Source organism: Molossus molossus, unplaced genomic scaffold, assembly GCF_014108415.1.
Source record: "Molossus molossus isolate mMolMol1 unplaced genomic scaffold, mMolMol1.p scaffold_m16_p_11, whole genome shotgun sequence".
Classification (NCBI taxonomy): Eukaryota; Metazoa; Chordata; class Mammalia; order Chiroptera; family Molossidae; genus Molossus; species Molossus molossus.
In genome coordinates, this window is record NW_023425346.1 from 48,978,514 (window position 1) to 48,999,931 (window position 21,418).

General features: G+C 43.9%; 1 protein-coding gene across 4 annotated transcripts in view; it reads right to left on the reverse strand.

Annotated features, from left to right (window-relative positions):
- STK39 (serine/threonine kinase 39) overlaps positions 1 to 21,418 on the reverse strand; it is a 291,825-nt gene that overhangs the window by 95,197 nt on the left and 175,210 nt on the right. For all 4 annotated transcript variants that reach the window (XM_036253502.1, XM_036253503.1, XM_036253505.1 and 1 more), the window contains exons 13-14: positions 19,502 to 19,564; positions 17,377 to 17,444 (exon numbers count right to left, since the gene is read on the reverse strand). In XM_036253502.1, coding sequence (XP_036109395.1) covers positions 17,377 to 17,444; positions 19,502 to 19,564 — 131 coding nt within the window. The remainder of the gene's footprint in view (positions 1 to 17,376; positions 17,445 to 19,501; positions 19,565 to 21,418) is intronic.

Genomic DNA, 21,418 nt, shown 5'->3' on the forward strand with positions numbered 1-21,418 from the left:
CAGCAGTTAGTTCATCGTCCGTGGACCTAAAGGTCGAGTGTTCAATTCCTGGTCAAGGGCACATACCTGGGTTGCAGGTTCGATCCCCAGTTCTGGTCAGGATCTTGCAGGAGGCAACCAACTGATGTGTGTCTCTCAGCTCAATGTTTCTCTGTTTCTCCCTCCCTCCCTCCTTTCCACGCTATCTAAAAATCAATGGAAAAATATCCTCAGGTGAAGATTTAAAAAGTAGATAAAAAAAGACTCCTGGAACTAATAAGTAATAATAGGAAGGTTACAGGACTCAACATTAATATATAAAAGTCAATTGCTTTCCTATATACCAGCAATGAACAAGTAAAACTGGAAATTAAAAACATAGTATCATTTACATTAGCACTCCCCAAAAATAAAAAACTTAGGTATAAATCTAACAAAATATGTACAAGATCCATACAAGGGAAACTATAAAAATCTGATGAAAGAAACAAAAAAACTAAATAAATGGAGATATATTCCAGGCTCCTAGATAAAAAGACCCATATTGACAAGATGTCAGTTCTTTCCAACTAGATCCAATGCAATTCTGATCAAATTCCCAGCAAGTTATTGTGTGGCTATCAACACACTTACTCTAAAGTTTACAGGGAGAGGCAAAAGATGCAGAACAGCTAAGGTGACATTAAAGGGGAAGAACACAGATGGAGGACTGTCACTATCCAACTTTAAGACTTATTATAAAGCTGCAATAATCAAGACAGTGAGGTATTGGTGCAAGAACAGAAAAAATAGACCAATGCAACAGAATAGAGAACCCAAAAATATACTCTGTAAATATAGTCAACTGACCTGTGACGAAGGAGACTAGGGAGCAAAGACAACAGAATGCAGCAAAGACAGCCTTCTCAACAAATGGTGCTGGATGTCACATCCAGAAGACATCTAGACACAGACCTTACATCCTTTATCAAAGGTAACTCAAAATGGATTATGGATCTAAATGTAAAATGCAAAACTATAAAACTGCTAGGAGGAAACATAGATGACCCTGGGTATGGTGATGCCTTTTTAGATACAATACCAAAGACACAATCCATGAAGAAATAATTGGTAACCTGGACTTCATTAAAACATTTGCAAAAGACATATAATGTTCTGTGATCCAAAACATACAAAGAACTCTTGAAACTCAATAAGAAAAGAAAAATAGGGCCAATACCATAACAGACATGTAACACAAAGAAGATGTACAGATGGCAAATAAGCATGAGAAGATGTGGAACATATGTCACCAGGGAAATGCAAATTAGAATGCGATACCACCACACACCTATTAGAAGGGCCAAAATCTGGAACACTGGTAGTGACCACACTACCACCAAATGCTGACGAGATGTGAAGGAACCAAAACTTTCATCCACTGCTGGTGGAACATGAAATGGTACAGCCACTTTGGAAGACAGTTTGGCAATTCCTTAACAAAGCTAAACATACTTTTACCAATGATCCAGCAATCGTGTTCCCTGGCAGTTAGCCAAAGGAATCAAAAACTTATGTCCACACAAAAAAACTGCACATGGATATTTGTGACAGCTGTTATGTGTAATTGCAAAACTTGGAAGCAAACCAAGATGTCGTTCAGTAGGCGAAGGAATAAACTGTGGAATATAGAGACAATGCATCTTATTCACACTTAAAAGGAAATGAGCTGTCAGGACATGAAAAGTCATGAAGGAATCTTAAATGCTCATTACTAAGTGGAAGAAGCCAATCTGAAAAGGCCACATATTGTATAGTTCCAACTATTCTGGGAAAAGGCAAAACTATGGAGACAGTAAAAAGCTCAGGTTGTCAGGAGTGTGGGAGAGGGTTTGTAGCCGGAGTACAGGTGTTCAGGGTAGTGAAAACACTGTACGGCACTAGAATGGTGTACAGGTCATTATACCTTTGCCCAAGCCCATAGAATATGCGACATCGCCCTGGCCGGTTTGGCTCAGCGGTTGGGGTGTCGGCCAGCGGACCAATGAGTCATGGGTTCGGTTCCAGTCAAGGGCACAAACCTTGGTGGCAATTCGTCCCCAGCCCTGGTTGGGGTCGTGCAGGAGGCAGTTACTCAATGTGTCCCTTTCACATCAATGTTTCTCTCTCTCTCCTTCCCTCCCAATCTATCTGAACAGAAATGAAAAAATGTCCTTGGGTGAGGATTAAAAAAAAGTATATGTATGCAACACCAAGAGTGAACCCTAATGTAGACTGTGGACTTTGTGTAATAGGGACGTGTCAAATTAATTTGGGAGTGTTGATAACAGGGGAGACTATGAACATGTGAGGTCAGGGGTAAAATGAGAAGTCTCTATACCTTCCTCTTAAGTTTGATGTGAACCTAAAATAATTAAATAAATAAAGAAAATAAAGTCTTAAAACAGAAGCCCAGGAAACAGCTTCTCCTCTAGAGCCTCCTGAAAGGGACGCAGCCCAGCTGTCAACCTGGTGTCAGCCCGCGGAGACCGTGCTGACTTACAGACCCGGGAGATGGTCAGTGCGTGCTGTTTTGGGTCTCATGGTGTGTGGTAATCTCTGAGGGCAGAGATGAAAGCGAATGCAAAGACCCACCAAAAAAGTTCACTGGGCAGCAAAGATGTCCCACTATACCACCAGTTAACAACTGTACGGAGAACAAAGTTTTCTACAACTCTGGGAATTGCCAAGCAAAAAGCTGAACGTATATTCCAGGAAGTCTGGTTTGGATGGGGAAAAAAAAGTTAATGCAAAGAGAGCCCCCAAACTGAAAGATGCTTGTTACCTTCAAGAGCAAAATCTTACCACTCGTTATCTCTAGCGACATGGTAACTGAGATTGGAAATAACTTGGCAAACAGTCCTCAGAATTATTCAGCTGTGATCAAGAGGACAAGTCCTAAGAGACACTCTTCCCCAATAAAACCGGAGAGGGGAATGTTTAGATTGCTAAGAGCGGCAGGTCACCTCAGCAGCAGCCAGGAAATGCAGACTATGAGGGTGAGGGGGCAGCTTACCCAGTCACAGAGAGGGTAGCTCCACCACGACGGCATCTGTGAAGATTTCAGGCTATTACCTGCCAAAGTATCATGTGATTAATACTGATTTAAATGCCACCAAAGCTTTTGTAAGGTACCCACTACTTTTAAGACATTTCCTCTTCATGTCTATCCGTGCAATGACAATTTAAAGCTCGTGAGAAAGGAGAGTACAGGGAAGATGTGAAAGTCCCGGAAATGGGACCACATAATTAGTCCGGCAAGTCAGACCGCCAGCCAGAGCCCTGGGGAACCGAGACAGAGGACAGCAGGGAGGCTGCTGCTCCTGCACTGAGTGATGGGTCCTGCGACACTGCACACGTCACTGCAGTTCTCTGAGGTTAGGGATGAGCTCCCCTGCACCAGAGCGGTAGCTGCGGGTCAGCTCCCAGAGGCCCGCCAGCTCCCACCCTTGAACAGTCTACGGAGTCGGAAGACTTCTGTTTTTTTATATACTAGAGAATCCTCTACCGGGGAGGGGGTCAGGAGGAAGAAACGTATCACACCGACACTTCAAAACTCCTGCGCTGAGACTTGGTCCTGCGACCCTGAGATCGGTGCAGCCCAAGGACACCAGGAGAAGTAATCCCAGCTGGGTGCGTAGGAAGGCAGAGGGCGCTCGGTAGGGTCCATCAGTTACTACGTCTTCACATCTCTGCCGCGGAAGTTCTCTCTCAGCTCTTACAGCTTGGTGTTCTTAAAAGTAAGACATAGATATTATATCCAAAGTAGTACCTTACTTGGGAATTATTGTAGAGGAAGTCTAGCAAAGAGTAGTTTTTGTAGATATTTCTACTACATCAAAAATAAAGAGCTATACGCACAAAAATGGTCTTGCGAGGCATCTTGAAAGCTTGTGAAACGTGCCTCTAGTTAGGAAGCCTCTGTCGGCACTTGTGTAACACACTAAGGATCGGCCGCGTGCCAGGCACTGTGTAAGGCTCCGAGAGCACGAACACAATCTCTCACCTCTCCGACTGTTACATCTCACGTGTTGCTTCCTCAAAGCCCAGAGAGCAGCCAGGGCAGGATTTTTTTTTTTTCTTCTTTATTGATTTTAGAGAGAGTGCAATGGGGAGGGAGAGAGAGATGGCAACACTGATGAGAGAGAACATCAACTGGCCGCCTCCAGCGTGCCCCCCCCCCCCCCCCCGGGGACAGAGCCCACAACCTGGGCATGTGTCCTGACCGGGAATCGAACAGGCGACCTCTTGGTGCATGGGTCGACGCTCAACTGCTGAGCCGCACTGGCCAAGCCGGGGAGAATTTCTGAAAGAATATGCACTAGAAGAGCCCTGGACGGTTTTGTTCAGTGGTTAGACTGCCAGCCCGCGGACTAGTGAGTCACGGGTTCGATTCTGGTCAAGGACATGTACCTTGGTTGTGATTTAGCCCTGGTTGGGGTCATGCGGGAGGCAGCCACTCGATGTGTCCCTTTCATGTCGATATTTCTCTCCCTCCCTCCCTCCCTCCCTCTCTCTCCCCCCCACTCTATCTGAACAAAAATGGAAAAATGTCCTCAGGTGAGGATAAAAAAAGGAATATGCACTAGAAGGAAGAACCCCAAAGAACAGTGACAAAACAGAACCCTATGTTTGTGTTCTGTCACTGGCGAGTAAATGACACTCGGGAATTACCCATTTTTGTGACTGCCGTGCAGCGCCTTAGCGGGAACACGGCCCTGAGAACTCAGCCCCAACCAGCCGGAGGAAGAGGTGTCAGAGCGAGCTGAAGAGTGACACCCTCCGCTGACCCGAGGGCCAAGCCAGCCCTCATGATCCCCACGTGCTTCCATACCGGGCTCACGCAGCTATGTGCCTCCAGGTTTCTCAAAGTCAGAGCATTTCACAAAGGTCAAAATTCACTGCTAAAAGGGACTTTTCTCCTGGGCAGTTTTCAAACATCGCTTTTGCACATATAAACTTTCACATGTTGCTATGCTTAAAAACTGAGAACTCTGTAAATATCAAATAATAACTTTTTAAGTAATATGTTTTGGTGTATTCAGTCAAAATATAAGGCGGACACTTTATTTATTTATTTATTTATATCCTCACCCGAGGACATTTTTGCATTTATCTTCAGACAGAGCGGGAGGGAGAGAGGAAGAGAGAGAGAAACATCACATCAACGTGAGAGAGACACATCGAGTGGCCTGCACCCACAAGACCCGAACCGGGGCTGGGAACAAATTGCAACCAAGGTATGTGCCCTTAGCGGGAACCGAACCTGGGACTCTCCGGTCTGTAGGTAAGGCAGCCACTTTAAAAGAATGTATAGATTAATACTCACTGATATGAAAAGATATCAAAGATATTACCAAATAAAGATTATAAAACAGTGTTTAATAAAAATATATAAAATATTTGCAAAATAATATCTTTTATTGGTTTTAAGAGAAGGGGGGGAGGGAGAGAGAGAGAGAGAGAGAGAAACATCCATTTGTTGTTCCGCGTATTTGTGTACTCACTAGGTGATTCGTGTATGGGATCCAAACTGCAACCTTAGTGTATCAGGACAATGCTCTGACCAACTGAGCTACCTGGGGCACACAGTAACACTGTAGCATTTTAAACTATATATTGACGTAAGTGTAGAAGAAAGACTAGAACAATATTTAGCAAGACGCCAATCATGATGTCTCTCTGTATAGTGAGATTAAAAAGGATTTTATTTTCTTGTTCTTATTTTTCTTTTAACTTACTTTGATTTTCTGAATTTCTAAGATGATCATATACTGCTTAACATAAGAAACTATACATTCCCTATTGCTGAAGGTATTTGTGCTCACAAACATCCTGCTCCATTGTCAAGAAAATAAATGACATCTCACAATGAATGGTTTTTCATTCTTCTATTTTGCTTCCCTTATTACCACATTCTTTCTGAATATAAATCTGCCTTCCTTTAGCATGTTTAGCAGCAGAAAAATTGTGTGTGTGCAAAAGGCCTGTAACCCCATCCTACCCCACATCATCCATACACTGTCTCCCTGAACCACGCCATCACCACTAAATCAACGTCAGAAGACCCAGTCTCCAGCCGGGTGTTCCAGCTGTGACTGTGGTAAAGTTACTTCACATTTTCAACCTTTCTTTCGGTCTGTAGGCAACACACACAGAGTGAAAGGTAGAATCACATTGGGCAAGTGACAAAATGCTTTCAAAACCACAGAACACTCCAGATGTGGGCTGCTCTTTGCACCGTCATCTTTAGCATTTCCTCTAAAACAACTTCAGGTATTCTGGTCATATTTAATGATGAGTTTATCAGGAAACACTGTTCATGTGTTTATGTGAATGGAAAGACAGGTAAGTGTAACAATCCAAAAAGTACAGGAGTTTCTTATGGCATTAAAAATGGAACGGATGGAGGATGTCCACAGGCCAAGTGGAAGGGAGCAAGGACCAGCGTGTACAAGACCCATCTGCTCCTTCTGAGCTGCGTGGCACTGGACAAGTTATTGCCACGACTTTACACTTTGATTGCCTCAGTTCCAAAATGCAAGTAGCAGAACTGACATGGAGGGTTTTTTGTTGTTAATCCTTACCCAAGGATATTTTGTTGTTGTTAATCCTCACTCAAGGATGTATTTCCATTGATTTTTAGATAGTGTGGGAGGGAGGAAGGGAGGGAGGGAGGGAGATATAGCCATGTGAGAGAGACACATCTGTTGGTTGCCTCCTGCACGACCCTAACTGGGGTCCGGGAATCAAACCTGCAACCATTTGGTCCAAGGGCTGACACTCTAACTGCTGAGCCAGGGCCTGAGGATATTTTTTCCATTGATTTTTTTTTTTTAGAGAGAGTAGAAGGGGGCGGGTGATGGGGGTGGGGGAGAGAAAGACAAAGAAACATCCATGTGAGAGAGACACATCGATTGGTTGCCTCCCACTTGTGCCCCAACCAGGGTCGGGGATCAAACTCGAGACCCTTCGATGCCCAGGCTGGAGCTCTAACCGCGGAGCCACGCTGTCCAGGGCAATGCTGTAGAGGCTTCACGATAACTAAACAACACAAAGCGCACACAGTGCTTATCACAGTGCCTGGAACATGGCAGGACCTCACTGATAACGAAGCCAAGAGGTGCAACCATGCCTTCAATTCTCAGAGAAATGGAAACAACCAAAACAGAACATGCAAAAAAATTATGGAAGATGCCATATGTTTTTCATATTAAAGAACTCTATTTCTAGTCACTTGCTGCCTATATAATAGTATGTACCAATAGTGGAAAACAAACACGGTCCTGTCCAAAATCACTGAAGTCTGATAAGGCCCTGAACAAAGACCATACCCTGACACTGCCTCTGAATTCAACCTAGACATCACTCTTCCCAAAATCTGGATGTTGAAAAAAATAAACACTGGTTACTATGGGAACAAGTAACTCAAAGGTAGCATTGAGAGAAAAGGGCTCTCACCTTCCTTTAACTACCCAGAGCTCTTCCCATTGCATTTATCACTTTTTACCTTGAGCTGGAGTCATTTGTGCAGGGTCTGATCTCTCCACCTACACGGTAATCTTTAAGTGTAGAAACCCTGTCTTATTCATTTTAGATTTTTGACAAAGACTTGTACCAAAAAAGCCATAAATAAGTAGTCTGCTGGGGAAAAAAGACCAACAGGTACATAAAATCATGGCCACAACTGAACACTATCGCTACACTACGTAACCTTTCGGGGGGGAAATTAATCAGGCCTGCAAACCACCTGACTAGCAAGAATATGCAATTAACCTGGTTCTACCGGCTAGAGAACACATTAAGAATTATAATCCCGCCCTGGCCGGTTTGGCTCAGCGGTTAGAGTGTCGGCCTGCGGTCCTGAGAGACCCGGGTTCGGTTCCCGCTAAGGGCATGTACCTCGGTTGCGGTTTGTCCCCGGCCCTGGTTGGTTGTGCGGGTGGCAGCCACTCGATGTGTCCCTTTCACATCGATGTTTCTCTCTCTCTCTCTGTTCCTCTCTCTCCCCCCCCCACTCTACCTGAACAAAAAATGGAAAAATGTCCTCGGGTGAGGATAAAAAAAAAAAAAAAAAAAAAAATTATAATCCCTCCTGAACGATGATGATACAGAATCTGAAGTCAGGCATACTGATGTTAAAAGTGATAAATTGTTTTTTATCAACTTCAACTTTCTTTATGAAATTATAATTTACCAAGTCTAAGTGAAGTTCATCATTTACTAAACTAGAATAGTAAGTTGAATTAAGCAGTATTGTCATCTTCAAGTGTTAAAACAGGTATCATATTTGAAAGATCCTTTTTCCCTCCAAGCAGAAAAGCTGTTTCGCTGGCCTGGGGTCCTGCACCGGCCCATCACGGTCTAATGGCAGTGCTGTGCAATAGCAAGGTAAGCTCATCATGAGCAATCTGATGGGCTACGCGGTCCCAGAGCATCTACCTAGGACAATGGGCATGGCTGCCTTCACCGAAATGTAACTGCAAATCATAGGGCTGAGCTGACCAAGTATGAACAGTATCCACCAGAATGAAATGGACAACTTAACTAAGTGCATCATGTTTCCACATCACTGAGCCTGATTCTAAAAAACATGTTTATGTCCAGTACTTGGCTATTCAGTTTTATGAAAAATATACTAATGACAAAATATTGGTACAATGTTTAGCTCAAATCAGAAATTGTACTACCATCTACTGACAGTATACAAACTCGGAGGTAGCCCACTTAATAGTTTCCTCCTGAGAAGTGTTTAAGAGGATCTCCTTATCTTATACCTAACTTTATGATACTCAGGGTTTTTTTAAATAACATGGATAATATTACTACATACACAATGAACAAGAGAACATTTGCAGAAAAGTACATAAAAGAAAAATCACTGGCAATTATGTTCTCCCATATAGTGGGTTCCCTTTCCATTTTGATGCTTATTTCCTGTGCTGGGCAGAAGCTTTTAAGTTTGATGTAGTCCCGTTTATTAATTTTTTCCTTTGTTTCTCTTGCCCTAGGCAATGTAGCAGTGAAATTTTGCTGTGTGTGATGTCTGAGATTTTGCCGCCTACATTTTCTTCTAGGATTTATGGTTTCACAAGTAACATTTAAGTCTTTTATCCATTTTGAGTTTATTCTTGTGTATAGTGTAAGTGGGTGGTCTAGTTCATTTCTTTTTTTGCATGTAGTTGTCCAATTTCCCCAATACCATTTATTAAAGAGGCTGTCTTTACTCCACTGTATGGTCTTGCCAACTTTGTCAAATATTAGTTGAGCATAATGTCTTGGGTCAATTTCTAGGTTCTCTGTTCTGTTCCACTGGTCTATATGCTTGTTCTTGTGCCAGTACCAGGCTATTTTGAATACAATGGCTTTGTAGTATAACCTGATATCCAGTAATGTGATCCCTCCTACTTTGTTCTTCTTTTTCAAGATTGCTGTGGCTATTTGGGGTCTTTTTTGGTTCCGTATAAATTTTTTCAGATAACGGGCTAATTTCCAAAATATAGAGTACGGATATAACTCAACAAAAGGAAGACAAAGAATCCAATTATAAAATGGGAAGAGAACCTAAATACATACCTCTTCAAACAGGACATACAAATGTCCAAGAAACATGTGAAAAAATGCTGAATGTCACTAATCATCAGAGAGATGCAAATTAATGAGGTATTAACTCACACCTGTCAGACTGGTGCAGTCACTATAGAAAACAATATGGAGTTTCCTAAAAAAATTAAAAATGGAACTGCCATTTGATCCAGTGGTCCCACATCTAGGAAAATATCCTAAGACGCCTGTAACACCAATCAGGGAGAATATATGCACCCTATGTTCATAGCAGCACTATTTACAATAGCTAAGATCTGGAAACAGCCCAAGTGTCCATCAGTAGATCAGTGGATGAAAAAGCTGTGGTACATGTACACAATGGAATACTATGCAACTGTAAGAAAGAAAGATCTCTTATCCTTTGAGAGGACATGGAGAGACCTATAGAGTATTATGCTAAGTGAAATAAGCCAATCAGAGAAAGACAAATACCACATGGTCTCACTTATTTGTGGAATATAATGAACAAAATAAGCTGATGAACAAAATAGACCCAGAGACATAGAAGTAGGGATCAGACTGAGAAACCTCAGAGGAAAGGGGGGCAGGGCAGAAAGAGGTAAGCCAAAGAACTTATATGCATATATGCATAACCAACAGACACAGACAAAAATACTGTGAAGTCAGGAGGTGGAGGGATCAGGGGAGAAGGGTGTTCATGGGAGAAAAAGGAGAAATATTTGTAACAAAAATAATTTTTAAAAAAATCTATGTTTTAACTATCTCCATCCAGCATTCCCAAGGTCTAATCCTTTCCCGCCAATCTTACATATAACAGGTCCTTTCTAAAAGCTGTGGTACATTTACACAATGGACTGCTACTCTGTCATAAAAAGGAAGAACCTTTTACCCCTTGTGACAGCATGAACACCTGGAGAGCATTATGCTGAGTGAAATAAGCCAGTCAGAGAAAGACAAGTACCATATGATTTCACTTATACGTGAAATTTAATGAACAAACTGAACTACCAAGAAAAACAGAGGCAGACTCAGATACAGAGCAGGCAGACAGCGCAGGGGTGGGGAGGTGTTGGGGGTGGAGGCATTGAGCAAAAAACATTTAAAAAAAAAGAGAACTCATCAACATGGACAACAGTGCGGTGATTGCAGGGGGTGTGGAGGTGGAAGAGGGCATGGAGGGGATAAACGGTGACGGGAAAAAATAAAATAAAGGAAAATAATTATAAAAGAAAGCATAGATCTGAACCTGAGCTGTTATTTGTTCCAGTATCTAATCAAATGCCCTTTGATAAGTTTTGTGTTCTTTGTTGTTATGGTCATGTTTCTTAAGTACTTGGCTGAATCCACCCATTTATATTTCTTCTTTTAAATAAAAATTATTTGTCTCATAAAAAAGCAAGTTAAAGCAATATTATTTTTTTTTTCAAGGAAGGAATTAGCCTTTGCCTCTCCTCAGTCTTTTGCTTATAATCACCAGACATGAATAGTGAAAAATGGAGAAATAAATATAGTACTTGTAGCTACTATGTATTTGTCTTTTCATGTGGAATATGACATTTTGAAAAGTAAGATATTTCCCAGTTTCCTCCTTACAGAATAAAGGTGAGGTTTACCTGGCAACCAGGGACGGAGGATGGGGTGGGTGGGGCACATTCCTCGCAGGTAGGTCTGTAAAATGCTATGTCAAAGAGAAAGTCAGAATGACCTTTCCGAGAGGTGGAGAGGGCAGCCATCCACACAGCATGAGTGAAGAACTGACGAAAGGCTGGCTTGTACTGAAGTCTCCACCCACTAGCCTGTGGAGCAGAATCCACACACACGTTATGCCCTAATGATCTCAGGGAATAGGAAAGGCAAGCAGTTTCCCAATACAGTACCCGATAGCCACACCACATTGTCCAGACCAGTGATTTGCAAAGACAGAGGGTGTGCGTGCATGCATGCGTGTGTGTGTGTGTGTGTGTGTGTGTGTGTATCAGAATCCTGATATGAAGATGACAAGGGTACAAAGAGTTAGGAGGGCATGGGTTTTCTACAATCTGATGAACACCGGCCGGGACAGCCTTTCGGTTTCGTCTGGCACAGCCTGCAGACAGCTTTCCTGGGCCCGGAGGGGGGACACGTGGTGCAGAGTCAACGTCACATGAGGAAGGGGTGTGAAGAAAGCGGGTGGCAGCAGCCAACGCTGGAGGGCAGGTTTCTGACGCTCAATGAGCCTGTGACTTTGTAGGTTCCCAGAGAAGGAAGCTGGACCTATGAGGGGGTGCTGGTGGTGACAGAAGAGGGCAGGAGACGGCCACCCTGCACACAAGAGCTCCATGAGAATACCTCTATAACCCCAACTGATTTACAACTTAATCAGTGATTGGAATACCAGGGCCTGTGGGTGTGCTCACAGAAGCCTCTATCTATTTATTTTTAATTCTTGACAGTATTACAGATGTCCCCTGTCTTCCCCTTCATTGCCCCCCTCCACTCAGCCCCTGTCCCACCCCAGGCCTTCCCCACACTATTGCCTGTGTCCATGGGTTATGTACATTTGCATATAAGTTCTTTGGTTAACCTCTTCCCGTCCCTCCCACCCCCCTTCCCTCTGAGATCTGTCAGTCCTTCCATGCATCCATGTCTCTAGATCTATTTTTCTGTCAGTTTATTTTGTTCATTAGATTCTGCATATAAGTGAGATCATGTGATATTTGTCTTTCTCTGACAGGCTTATTCTCTTAGCAAAATAAACTTCAGGTCTATCCATGCTGTCGCAAAGGGTAAGAGTTACTTCTTCTTCTTCCTTTTTTAATAGCCACATAGTATTCCACTATCTCTATAAATGTTTTAAATGTTGTGTTTCATTTCAATTACAATCAGTCACACGCACATTTATGTTGAGGCCTCAGGATAATGCCCTTAAATTCACAATCACTACAGGCAAGTGATCCCTGGCGCAGCGTGTTCGTCCTACTACATTTCCCTGGTAAATTTACTCTTTGGCTTGCCTACACAATTGTCTCCCCATTTCCCCAACCTTGATCCTCTTTTTCTTCCTCACTCTCAAATGATGACACGTCTTATTTGACTGAGAAAACAGAAACAACAGAAGAGGACGTCTACGAGTCCCTACCCAAATCCACCGCCTCCTTACACCTCTGCCTGCCCTCCCTTGGGTGGCTGTCGTGTTCCGCAGGTGACCTCCCCATGCTCCTAAGTCTGCCATCCGTGCACACCTAGGTATCCCTTCCCGCCCCCCCGAGGACAGCAGCCTTAGAATGTCTCCTCTCCCATTTCATTTTCCCTTCTCTACTGGGTCATTCCCATTAACCTATAAACAACGCTTTTCCAAAAGAGAAAAAAAAAAAACCTCCCTTCACCCCATATTCTCATCGAGCTATCAGCTGTTTCTTTAGTCCCCTGTATACAGCAGCTTCCTAGGAAAAGTTAGATGTACTGACAGTTATCCGCCCTTGTGTCTCCTGTTCTCTCTTGCTACTCGGTCCTGAACCCAAGTCAATGAGGCTTTTTTCCCTACCACCGCAACGAAACCACCCTTGCCAAGGTCAAGAGCGTGCTGCCTTCTGCCAGATACAACGGTGAATTCTTAGTTCCCGTGGTACTTGGCCTAGTAACAGGAGCAGCTTTCACCTCCTTTCCCGAGACGCTGCCTCTGGCTCACAGGCCCGCGGTTCTCTCCGCTGCCTCTCCAGCCCCCCGTGGATTGCTCCTCGGGCAGGCTCCCCGAGAGCACGCCAGACCACTTCCCTCCTTTGCCTTCACCACTCTTCAGGTGATCTCGTGATTTTCACAGCTACAGCCTGGAAATATATTTCCTTTGAAGTCGAGACTCATGCACCTGTATCATCATGTAGCTATCCACAAGACAACCCACATTTAACCTGCTTGAATCTGAACTCTTGATTCTATCCCAACCTGCAACTCCCACTCTCTTCCCCATCTCAGAAAACAGAAACTCCACACATCCGTATTTTTAGGCCCAAACTTTCAGTAATTTCTGAGTTTTCACTCCTCCAAACAAAGTCCAATAACTGTGTACCACCTCCATTACTTCCCACCTGGACCAGGTCACATCGCTCTCTGCTCCCACCCTAAACAGGCTCCCCATACAGCAATCACAGTGCTCATTTCAGAATTTCACTCACATCACATTACCCTTCCATTCACGAACCTCCGATGGTTCCTACACACTAACAGCAAAATCCGAAGTCTTCACCACAGGCGACATCATGCAGCCCCTGCTAACTCTCTGACCTCATCCGCTACCACTCGCCCACTCTGGGGCCCTGGCTGTTTTTAGACCCTCCAGAGACCTCGACACATCATAACATATGAATATTTGAGTTGTCCCTTTCCCCACCCCTGAAATGTAAGCTCCCGGAGGGCAAGAAATGTGTCTTTTATGTTTCTTCTCCCTGTTGCATGTAAACTTGCTGTTTACATTTATATCAGCACAGAGTGATCACAATAATGTAATAACATTTTAACTTTTAACTTTCAAAGGCGATTTCTCAAGTTGAAGCAGAAGACTGTCCGCCCTGGCCGGTTTGGCTCAGCGGTTAGAGCGTCGGCCTGCGGTCTGGAGAGACCCGGGTTCGGTTCCCGCTAAGGGCACATACCTCGGTTGCAGTTTGTCCCCGGCCCTGGTTGGTCGTGCGGGTGGCAGCCACTCGATGTGTCCCTTTCACATCGATGTTTCTCTCTCTGCGTTCCTCTCTCTCCCTCCCACTCTATCTGAACAAAAAATGGAAAAATGTCCTCAGGTGAGGATAAAAAAAAAAAAGAAGACTGTCCTTTGAGGAGTATAACAGTCTATTCTGAGAGAGTCGCAAGTTCTCCGATATGAAAAAACACCAACTTAAACAAAAACCTTGTAATAATATAGGGAAAACATGTACATAAACAATATGTTCGCTAAAAATAAGCTATACTAAAAGTCATTTCTGTATGATGGTGTTTCTAGGTGGTGAGACTCAGGAAAATACCATTGGTACACTGTATCTTAACCTCAGCAACACTTCCAGTGCACCCTTTCATGACATCCTGCTGATCAGTTAACACCCGCAGAAAGGCCGGGGGAGTTCACAGGATTTGGTTCTGGTTGAACAACTATATCACAAAAATGCTAGTGAATTAGTGAAAGTCACATGGACAGTGAGCAGTTTCTAACAGATGCCAGAGGCTCTGTCCTACTTGAATTGTTGAACATGTTAATCAGTATTCTGGAGAAAGATGTCAAAGACTGGGTGGATATCATCACTTGCCAATCTGATAAACCTAACACTGTAACTAATATGACACACTGACAATCAAGAATGAAATGTGTGGTGGGCAAGCAATGAGTCAAAACCAACAGATTCATTATTATAGTGATAAAGGTTAAGACAGAGAAAGTATTAAACACACAATTGCAGTTCAGAATTAGGCTTGATAGCCCTTCAAATGAAAACATCAAAATCGGGTTTCGTCTGTTAGGTCATGCTAAATGTGCCAAGGTACATGGGTATTCCAAAGGCATTGAAAACTTGGGCTGATTTAGAAAAAATATAGCATGTGAGGTACAAAGGTCACACTATTGTACTGCTGTATTCTAGCCTGCTCAGACCACATCTGGAGGCCTGTATGTAAATATAGGTGCCACATTTAAATGGATAATGTTAAATAGGAAAACAATTCCATAAAAAGAATTCTGAGGTCAAACAGGTTTCAGAGTAAATACATTTCTTTCCTACAAGAAACTTTAACATTAATATTCCTTGTGATTTCAAAAAAAGGTGTGTGTGAGTGTGTGTGTGTGTGTGTGTGTGTGTGTGTGTGTGTTTATAATAGGTGGATACCATGCACACTGTTTAAGTTGTTTGAACATGGAACCCTTTCTTCATGGAGCATCCTGTAGCAGTAGTGATCTAACCCCCAAACCCAGGAAAACCACCACCTAGACCCACGAGGAAAAAGGTAACAAAAGCAGGTACAGACTAAATGTCAATAAAGGTGAACAACCAGGATTATGAGGGAGACATAGAACTCTACTATGAGAAGCATGGCTAAAGTTCCATGCACTGTTTTACCTAAAGAGAGGGAGAGGGAGGGGGAAGGGGAGGGGGAGGGAGAGGGAAGGAGAGAGGGGGAGAGGGAGGGAGGGTGAGAGGGAGAGGGAAGGGGAGAGAGAGAACAAGCCTTGCAAATATACAAATGGCCCTCAGAAAAATGAGGAAATGCACCAGTCTTATATTATTCTAGTACCTAGAGCAAAACAATATTTGAAGGTAAAGCTTGAAATATGCGTTTTTAACACACTCTTCAGGAGACTTTTATGCAGAGAGACTGACAGTCACTCTGAAGGCCAGAATTTGAGCCCAGAAGAGACCAGAAGAGGGGGGTCAGCTGAATCTTCAGGAGGAAGATGAACTCGCACAGTGAAAGCTTCTCTGGTTCATAGGGGTGACTGTGGAAAAGGAGTAGCTGAAGGATGCCCAGAGGGACACTGGAGAAGAGATTCCTGCATAAACCAAGTAGGAGACTGGATGACTGGATTCTAAAGGTCACTTACAACCCCACACACTCAGTGGACTAAACTGTGACCTTCCGTCTTGTTCACCTCTGCATCCCAATGACAAACACTGAGCCCACTCAGAGTGGGTCTCTCATGAATACAGGTGGAATGAAAGAATAAATGAATGAGTAGAAAAGAAATGAAAAGAGTACCTAGTTCCCACGTCCAACGAGAAGGGCAGGAGCTATTTCATTCTCCCAGGATGGCAAAATGCACTCATTGTTACAATCAAGGCTACTTCCAAATATAAGGAAAACGGTCTTGTGATAATTTCACTTCTGGACTGGGAAATCAACTCGGAGCTAAATCACACCAAGGGGGGTGGGGAGGGTCCCCTGGTAAGTACGTGCAAAGGCACCGCAGATTGTAAATGGCCAGCAGGAGGAAGGGGTGATCACCGCAACGATAATCCACCCGGACGGACTATGAAAACGCAGAGGACTGGAAACTAACCTTGAAAATGAACCTGCTTTTTACAGCCACAGCTCTGAAAATGGCCCATTAGCCATGTTCTTTATGTGTTTAATTGTCAAAGGACAACATGGATAGCTTACTTTAAACACCTTAAAAAATGTGACCGTATTCTGGTTGACCTGGTCAATTCAGCTATTTGCAGTTAACCTGAGGCAAGTTTCTTTTGTCCTGAGACACCAAATTCTTAGCAAAGAATATACACTACAACGGACCTTAAAATTCAAAAATCCTTAAAATAGGGCTTTCGTTTACTGGATACAAAGACCATCCTGCCAGGCCCCGTATCTGCATCCATCTCCTAGAAGACGGAGGGTCTTTCGGAAAGATCTTTCATTTCTCCACAGTGGCGGATCAAACCCGCCACTGAGAAATGTTCCGAGCGGGCAGCTTGTCGTACGAGCGTGGTTTCTTTCTGACCGAGACCGACTGCTGAAGTGCGAAAGAAACTCATTAAAAGTCTCTTACTGTGATCTCATGTTGTAAAAAAAAAGAAAGAAAGGAAAAGAAACACCCAAGAATGAAAAGGCAAGGGGAAAAAAACGTAATGAAGGGTACACGGAGCCTGCAGACACACTCAGATGGCGCTTTTCCTTCTTACTGCTTCTTTGTAAGCAACTCGATGAGAGCAATTAATCCTGGGAAAACAGCATACACAGGCTCTTTCAGGAAATCAAACAGGTTAACAACCTTATTGTATGCTAATATTATGAATCATTAATGAAGGCGAAGAGAATACTGTACCCTAGGACAAGACACGCAAAGTGAACAACACTACTTACCTTAATCTTAAAACGAGGTTCACGGCACAGGGAGCTTCTCTATAGTCCTCATTAGCATTGGGTAGGCCCTTTACAAACAAACAGTAAACCATATTATAAACTTAGGAGACAGACGAATAAAAGCATGACATCCCTTGATGCATACATTCCTTTTTCTTTCTGGAAATTTCAAAACTACATCTTGACGTGTGCTGGTCTTATTTAGCCACATGACCCTCTGTGGGAAGGTTGGAAGGATGCCTCATTCCATCCCAGCGCTGAACACTGATACTTCATACAGGAAGCCTCAGCATAGCATGAGCCCTGTAAACAACTGGTACAAGTTGCAGTAAGTCCGAAGAAGGCAGCTCAGCCATAAATCGGGCACCTTGCAACCAGAGCTGTGGACTGTTCCCCACTGGGCCTTGGTGATGCACAAAGATTTGTCTGGGCACCTGCAACCTCAGGATGCAGGAGGTGGGACCAGTAGATTAGGCCACTATTTATCGTTCCCCCTTCCTCACCTATAGCCTATTTCCTTGACTACAGATCACCCATCAGGATGTCTCTACTACACAGCCTATCCCCGCTCCAATGAATCCCTGGATGTGAGTAGATCTCCCTGTAAGACTAGAAAGATACAGGCTTTCAAGTCAAGCCTTGGCTCTGCCTCTGACCAGCTATGTGACTGTGGGCAAGTCATTCTCTGAGCCTGCTTTTCCATTTACAAACGGGGTAATGGCTTCCTCAACAGGTTGCTTGGAGAACACAATAATATATATGAAAATAAGGCATGAACTACAACACGTTACACAACACTAGTTATCCTAATCCCTTTTCCTGTTTCCTCTCTTTGCCTCTGACTCATTATGTCGACCTCGCCTTTCGTCATTCAATTAATCCCTACAGTTTATATGCATGTTTTACTGAGTTGCCTGATCCAGTGCAAAGACCTGCCCTGAATCCTCCCTCTGCCTCCAATCAGTTGCATGACCCTGCGTGAGCACTCAACCGCTGCAGATCTGGGCTTCCTCGGTTATAAAACAAGGGCCAAGGACTAGATATCCGACCTCAAACAGGCTTCCTGCGCCCATGAAATCCAAGCCCTGTCTCTTCACTATACAGCTGATTCGTGAAACACAGGTCAGGTAGGATAGAAATGAATTTAAATGGAATATGCAGATGGCGGGGGGGTGGGGGGGGGTGATGTGCTTCCTAAGGCTAGCGAAGCTTGACAGTATAAGCGCCTTGAGTGCAGACGGCTTGCCCATCAATCTCACGGCAGAACCAGAATGGGTGCCGGCATCCGGCTCCACGTCCACTGCTTCTCCCTGTCCTGCTCATCACCCTTCATTAGCACCCCACACAGCTCGCGGCACACGCCCTGTCTCCTAGAACATTTAATATAAATGCATTTCACGGTCACTGAACTATTATTTTTACAAGGCAAGTTGTAGAGATATATTGGCCCATAAAATTCAGTGATAAAAGAATTATGAAAAACAGGTTACAGGAATCCAGCCAGGAGCAAAAAAGAAAAGTATCAATTAACTCCAGTGTTCTGTGGCTGGACTCTAACCGAATGGTGAGTCACTGTCTTTCCTTTCCTTGCTCCACACAGTCCTGGCCACTTCAGAAGCAGTCGGGTAATCAATGCTTGCTCCTGAACCCATCATTTAAAGGTCGGAGGCCCTGAAAATGTTGGTCAATAGTGACAGTATTCTTTTCTCCATACCTATCAAAAAAAAGAGAGTTTACAAGTCTCTGATTTAGCCCTGGCCGGTTTGGCTCAGCGGTTAGAGCGTCGGCCTGCGGTACAGAGAGACCCGGGTTCGGTTCCCGCTAAGGGCATGTACCTTGGTTGCAGTTTGTCCCCGGCCCTGGTTGGTCGTGCGGGTGGCAGCCACTCGATGTGTCCCTTCACATCGATGTTTCTCTCTCTCTTCCTCTCTCTCCCTCCTGCTCTATCTGAACAAAAAATGGAAAAATGTCCTCGGGTGAGGATAAAAAAAAAAAAAAGTCTCCGATTTGGAAGCACTGCCCTGATACTGTTTGTCTTTCTGAAGTGTTAGTTTTTCTAAAAAAAAAAAAAAAATGTGTTCACAGGGCAGCTTACACGTGACTGGTGGAGAAACATGAAACATACCTGAGAGTCCTGCACAGAAAGGGACTGGATCTGCTCGGGGATGCTGCCGGCGTTCACCGCCACCTGTGAAGAGACCACTCACGTCACAGCACGAAGGGAAGCCAGAACGAGACCTCAGGGTCAGAGTGCTTACCTGAAGTCCCACCCGGCAGAGACAACCACTTCAAATAATTTAAGTGATTTTAAAGCAGTATTTCCCAAAGTGTGGTCCTTTCGCTCTCTGCATTGAACTTACCTAAGACGTGTATTGAAGGTTCCCGCACCCCACCCAGACCAGAATTTCATGGAGATGGGAAAGAACTGTATCTTACCAGACTGAGCCTCATGCCTTTACAGAACCACTGAGCTGACGTGAAAGACATGGGCTATTTGCTATTCTTAACTCAGTATCGGAAAGATGCCCAGGATGATGTCTTCTTGTCCCATAATTTCATCTAAAGTTTAAGGGCCTCCAAATAAAAGGATGTTAAGATTAGTAAAACCTACCCCTTTCATAATAACAAGTGATTCACTGGATATCAAAAATATAAAAGGATAGTTGGGTTTCTAAAACATTTTCTCAAACAGAAATGCCAGAGTAATAGGTTATGTTTTTCTCTCAAAGTTGCAAACCCGACCCTAATGTGATACCCCAAATATTTTGGCCTCAAGCCCTACTTCTGTGAACTCTGCCCTGAACAAAAATTGAAAGATGAAAAAATTCAAAGAGGAACAGCAATGAAAAGGAGTTCCCATTTCTCCACTCACTATCGATTCTAAAATAATCAGAAGTCAGCAGAAATTCTTTGTGCCAAGAGTTTTCTAAAGGTCAAGGGTATAAAATTCTTACTCTGTGCTTCCTCAAAAATAACTATGTTAGTAATGAAGTAATAGGGGAAAGGGCATGATGTCTACAGTGTGCTTTGAAATGCATCACAAAATAAAGACAGACTGATGGCGCATATAGATCAGGTGCAAGTGATTAAGGAAATGTAGTAATGGTTGGATCCAGATGATAGGTGTGTGGATATCACTGTAACATACTTCCAGTGTTCCTATATCTTTTAGATTTTTCATACTAAATTGTTGGGGGAAAATGACTACATTAGAAGAACAAATGACCTGTGTTCCTTAACCAGCCAGAGGGCCTGGGCCTGCACCAAATGATTTCTTGCAAAGAATCTTTAAGGCTGAGTCCACAGTCTTTCTTTCTCTCTCCTATTTTTTTTTTTTGGTTACTCCTCACCTGAGGATATCTTTCCATTGATCGTTAGATAGAGTGGAAGGGAGGGAGGGAGAGGGAGAGAAACATCGATGTGAGAAAGACATTGATTGGTTGCCTCCCACACGACCCCTCGGGGTCAGGGATCGAACCTGCAACCTAGGTAAGTGCCTTTGACTGGGAACCAAACCTGAGACCCTTCAGTGTGCAGGCCGACGCTCACGGTCAGGGCCGAGTCCACAGTCTAATTAAGGTTTGAGATACAACCAAAAGGCGCTTGTGGGATATCCTACCTTTAATCAAAGAACCACTGTGTTCTGAAAAACCTTACTGGCATTTCGTCAAGGTGACAACTTCTCTTTCGCCTGAGGAGCCCCCTTATGGCTGAGCATCATCGGGGGGAGAGTTCTCTGGATGGGGCCGGAACCCCAGGCACTCTGCAACCTCACTCACTGAGCAGACGGAACCACACGTCATGAAGAGACCGGCCTCGGGCTCTCGCTGCTCCAAGAGCCACGCGGGTGACTCTGACAACGCGCAGAGCGCACAGGAGTGGTCGCGGGGAGGGTCCCTCCAGCAAACATCTTCCTTGAAACCAGGTGGAGTCCCCAAACTTCGCCATTACAAATCCCAGTCTCTCCGTGCAGGGCAGGCCTTTCGAACACACATTTTTACAAGCACACGTGAAGCAGCCACCCTTCACCAACAGTGTCAAA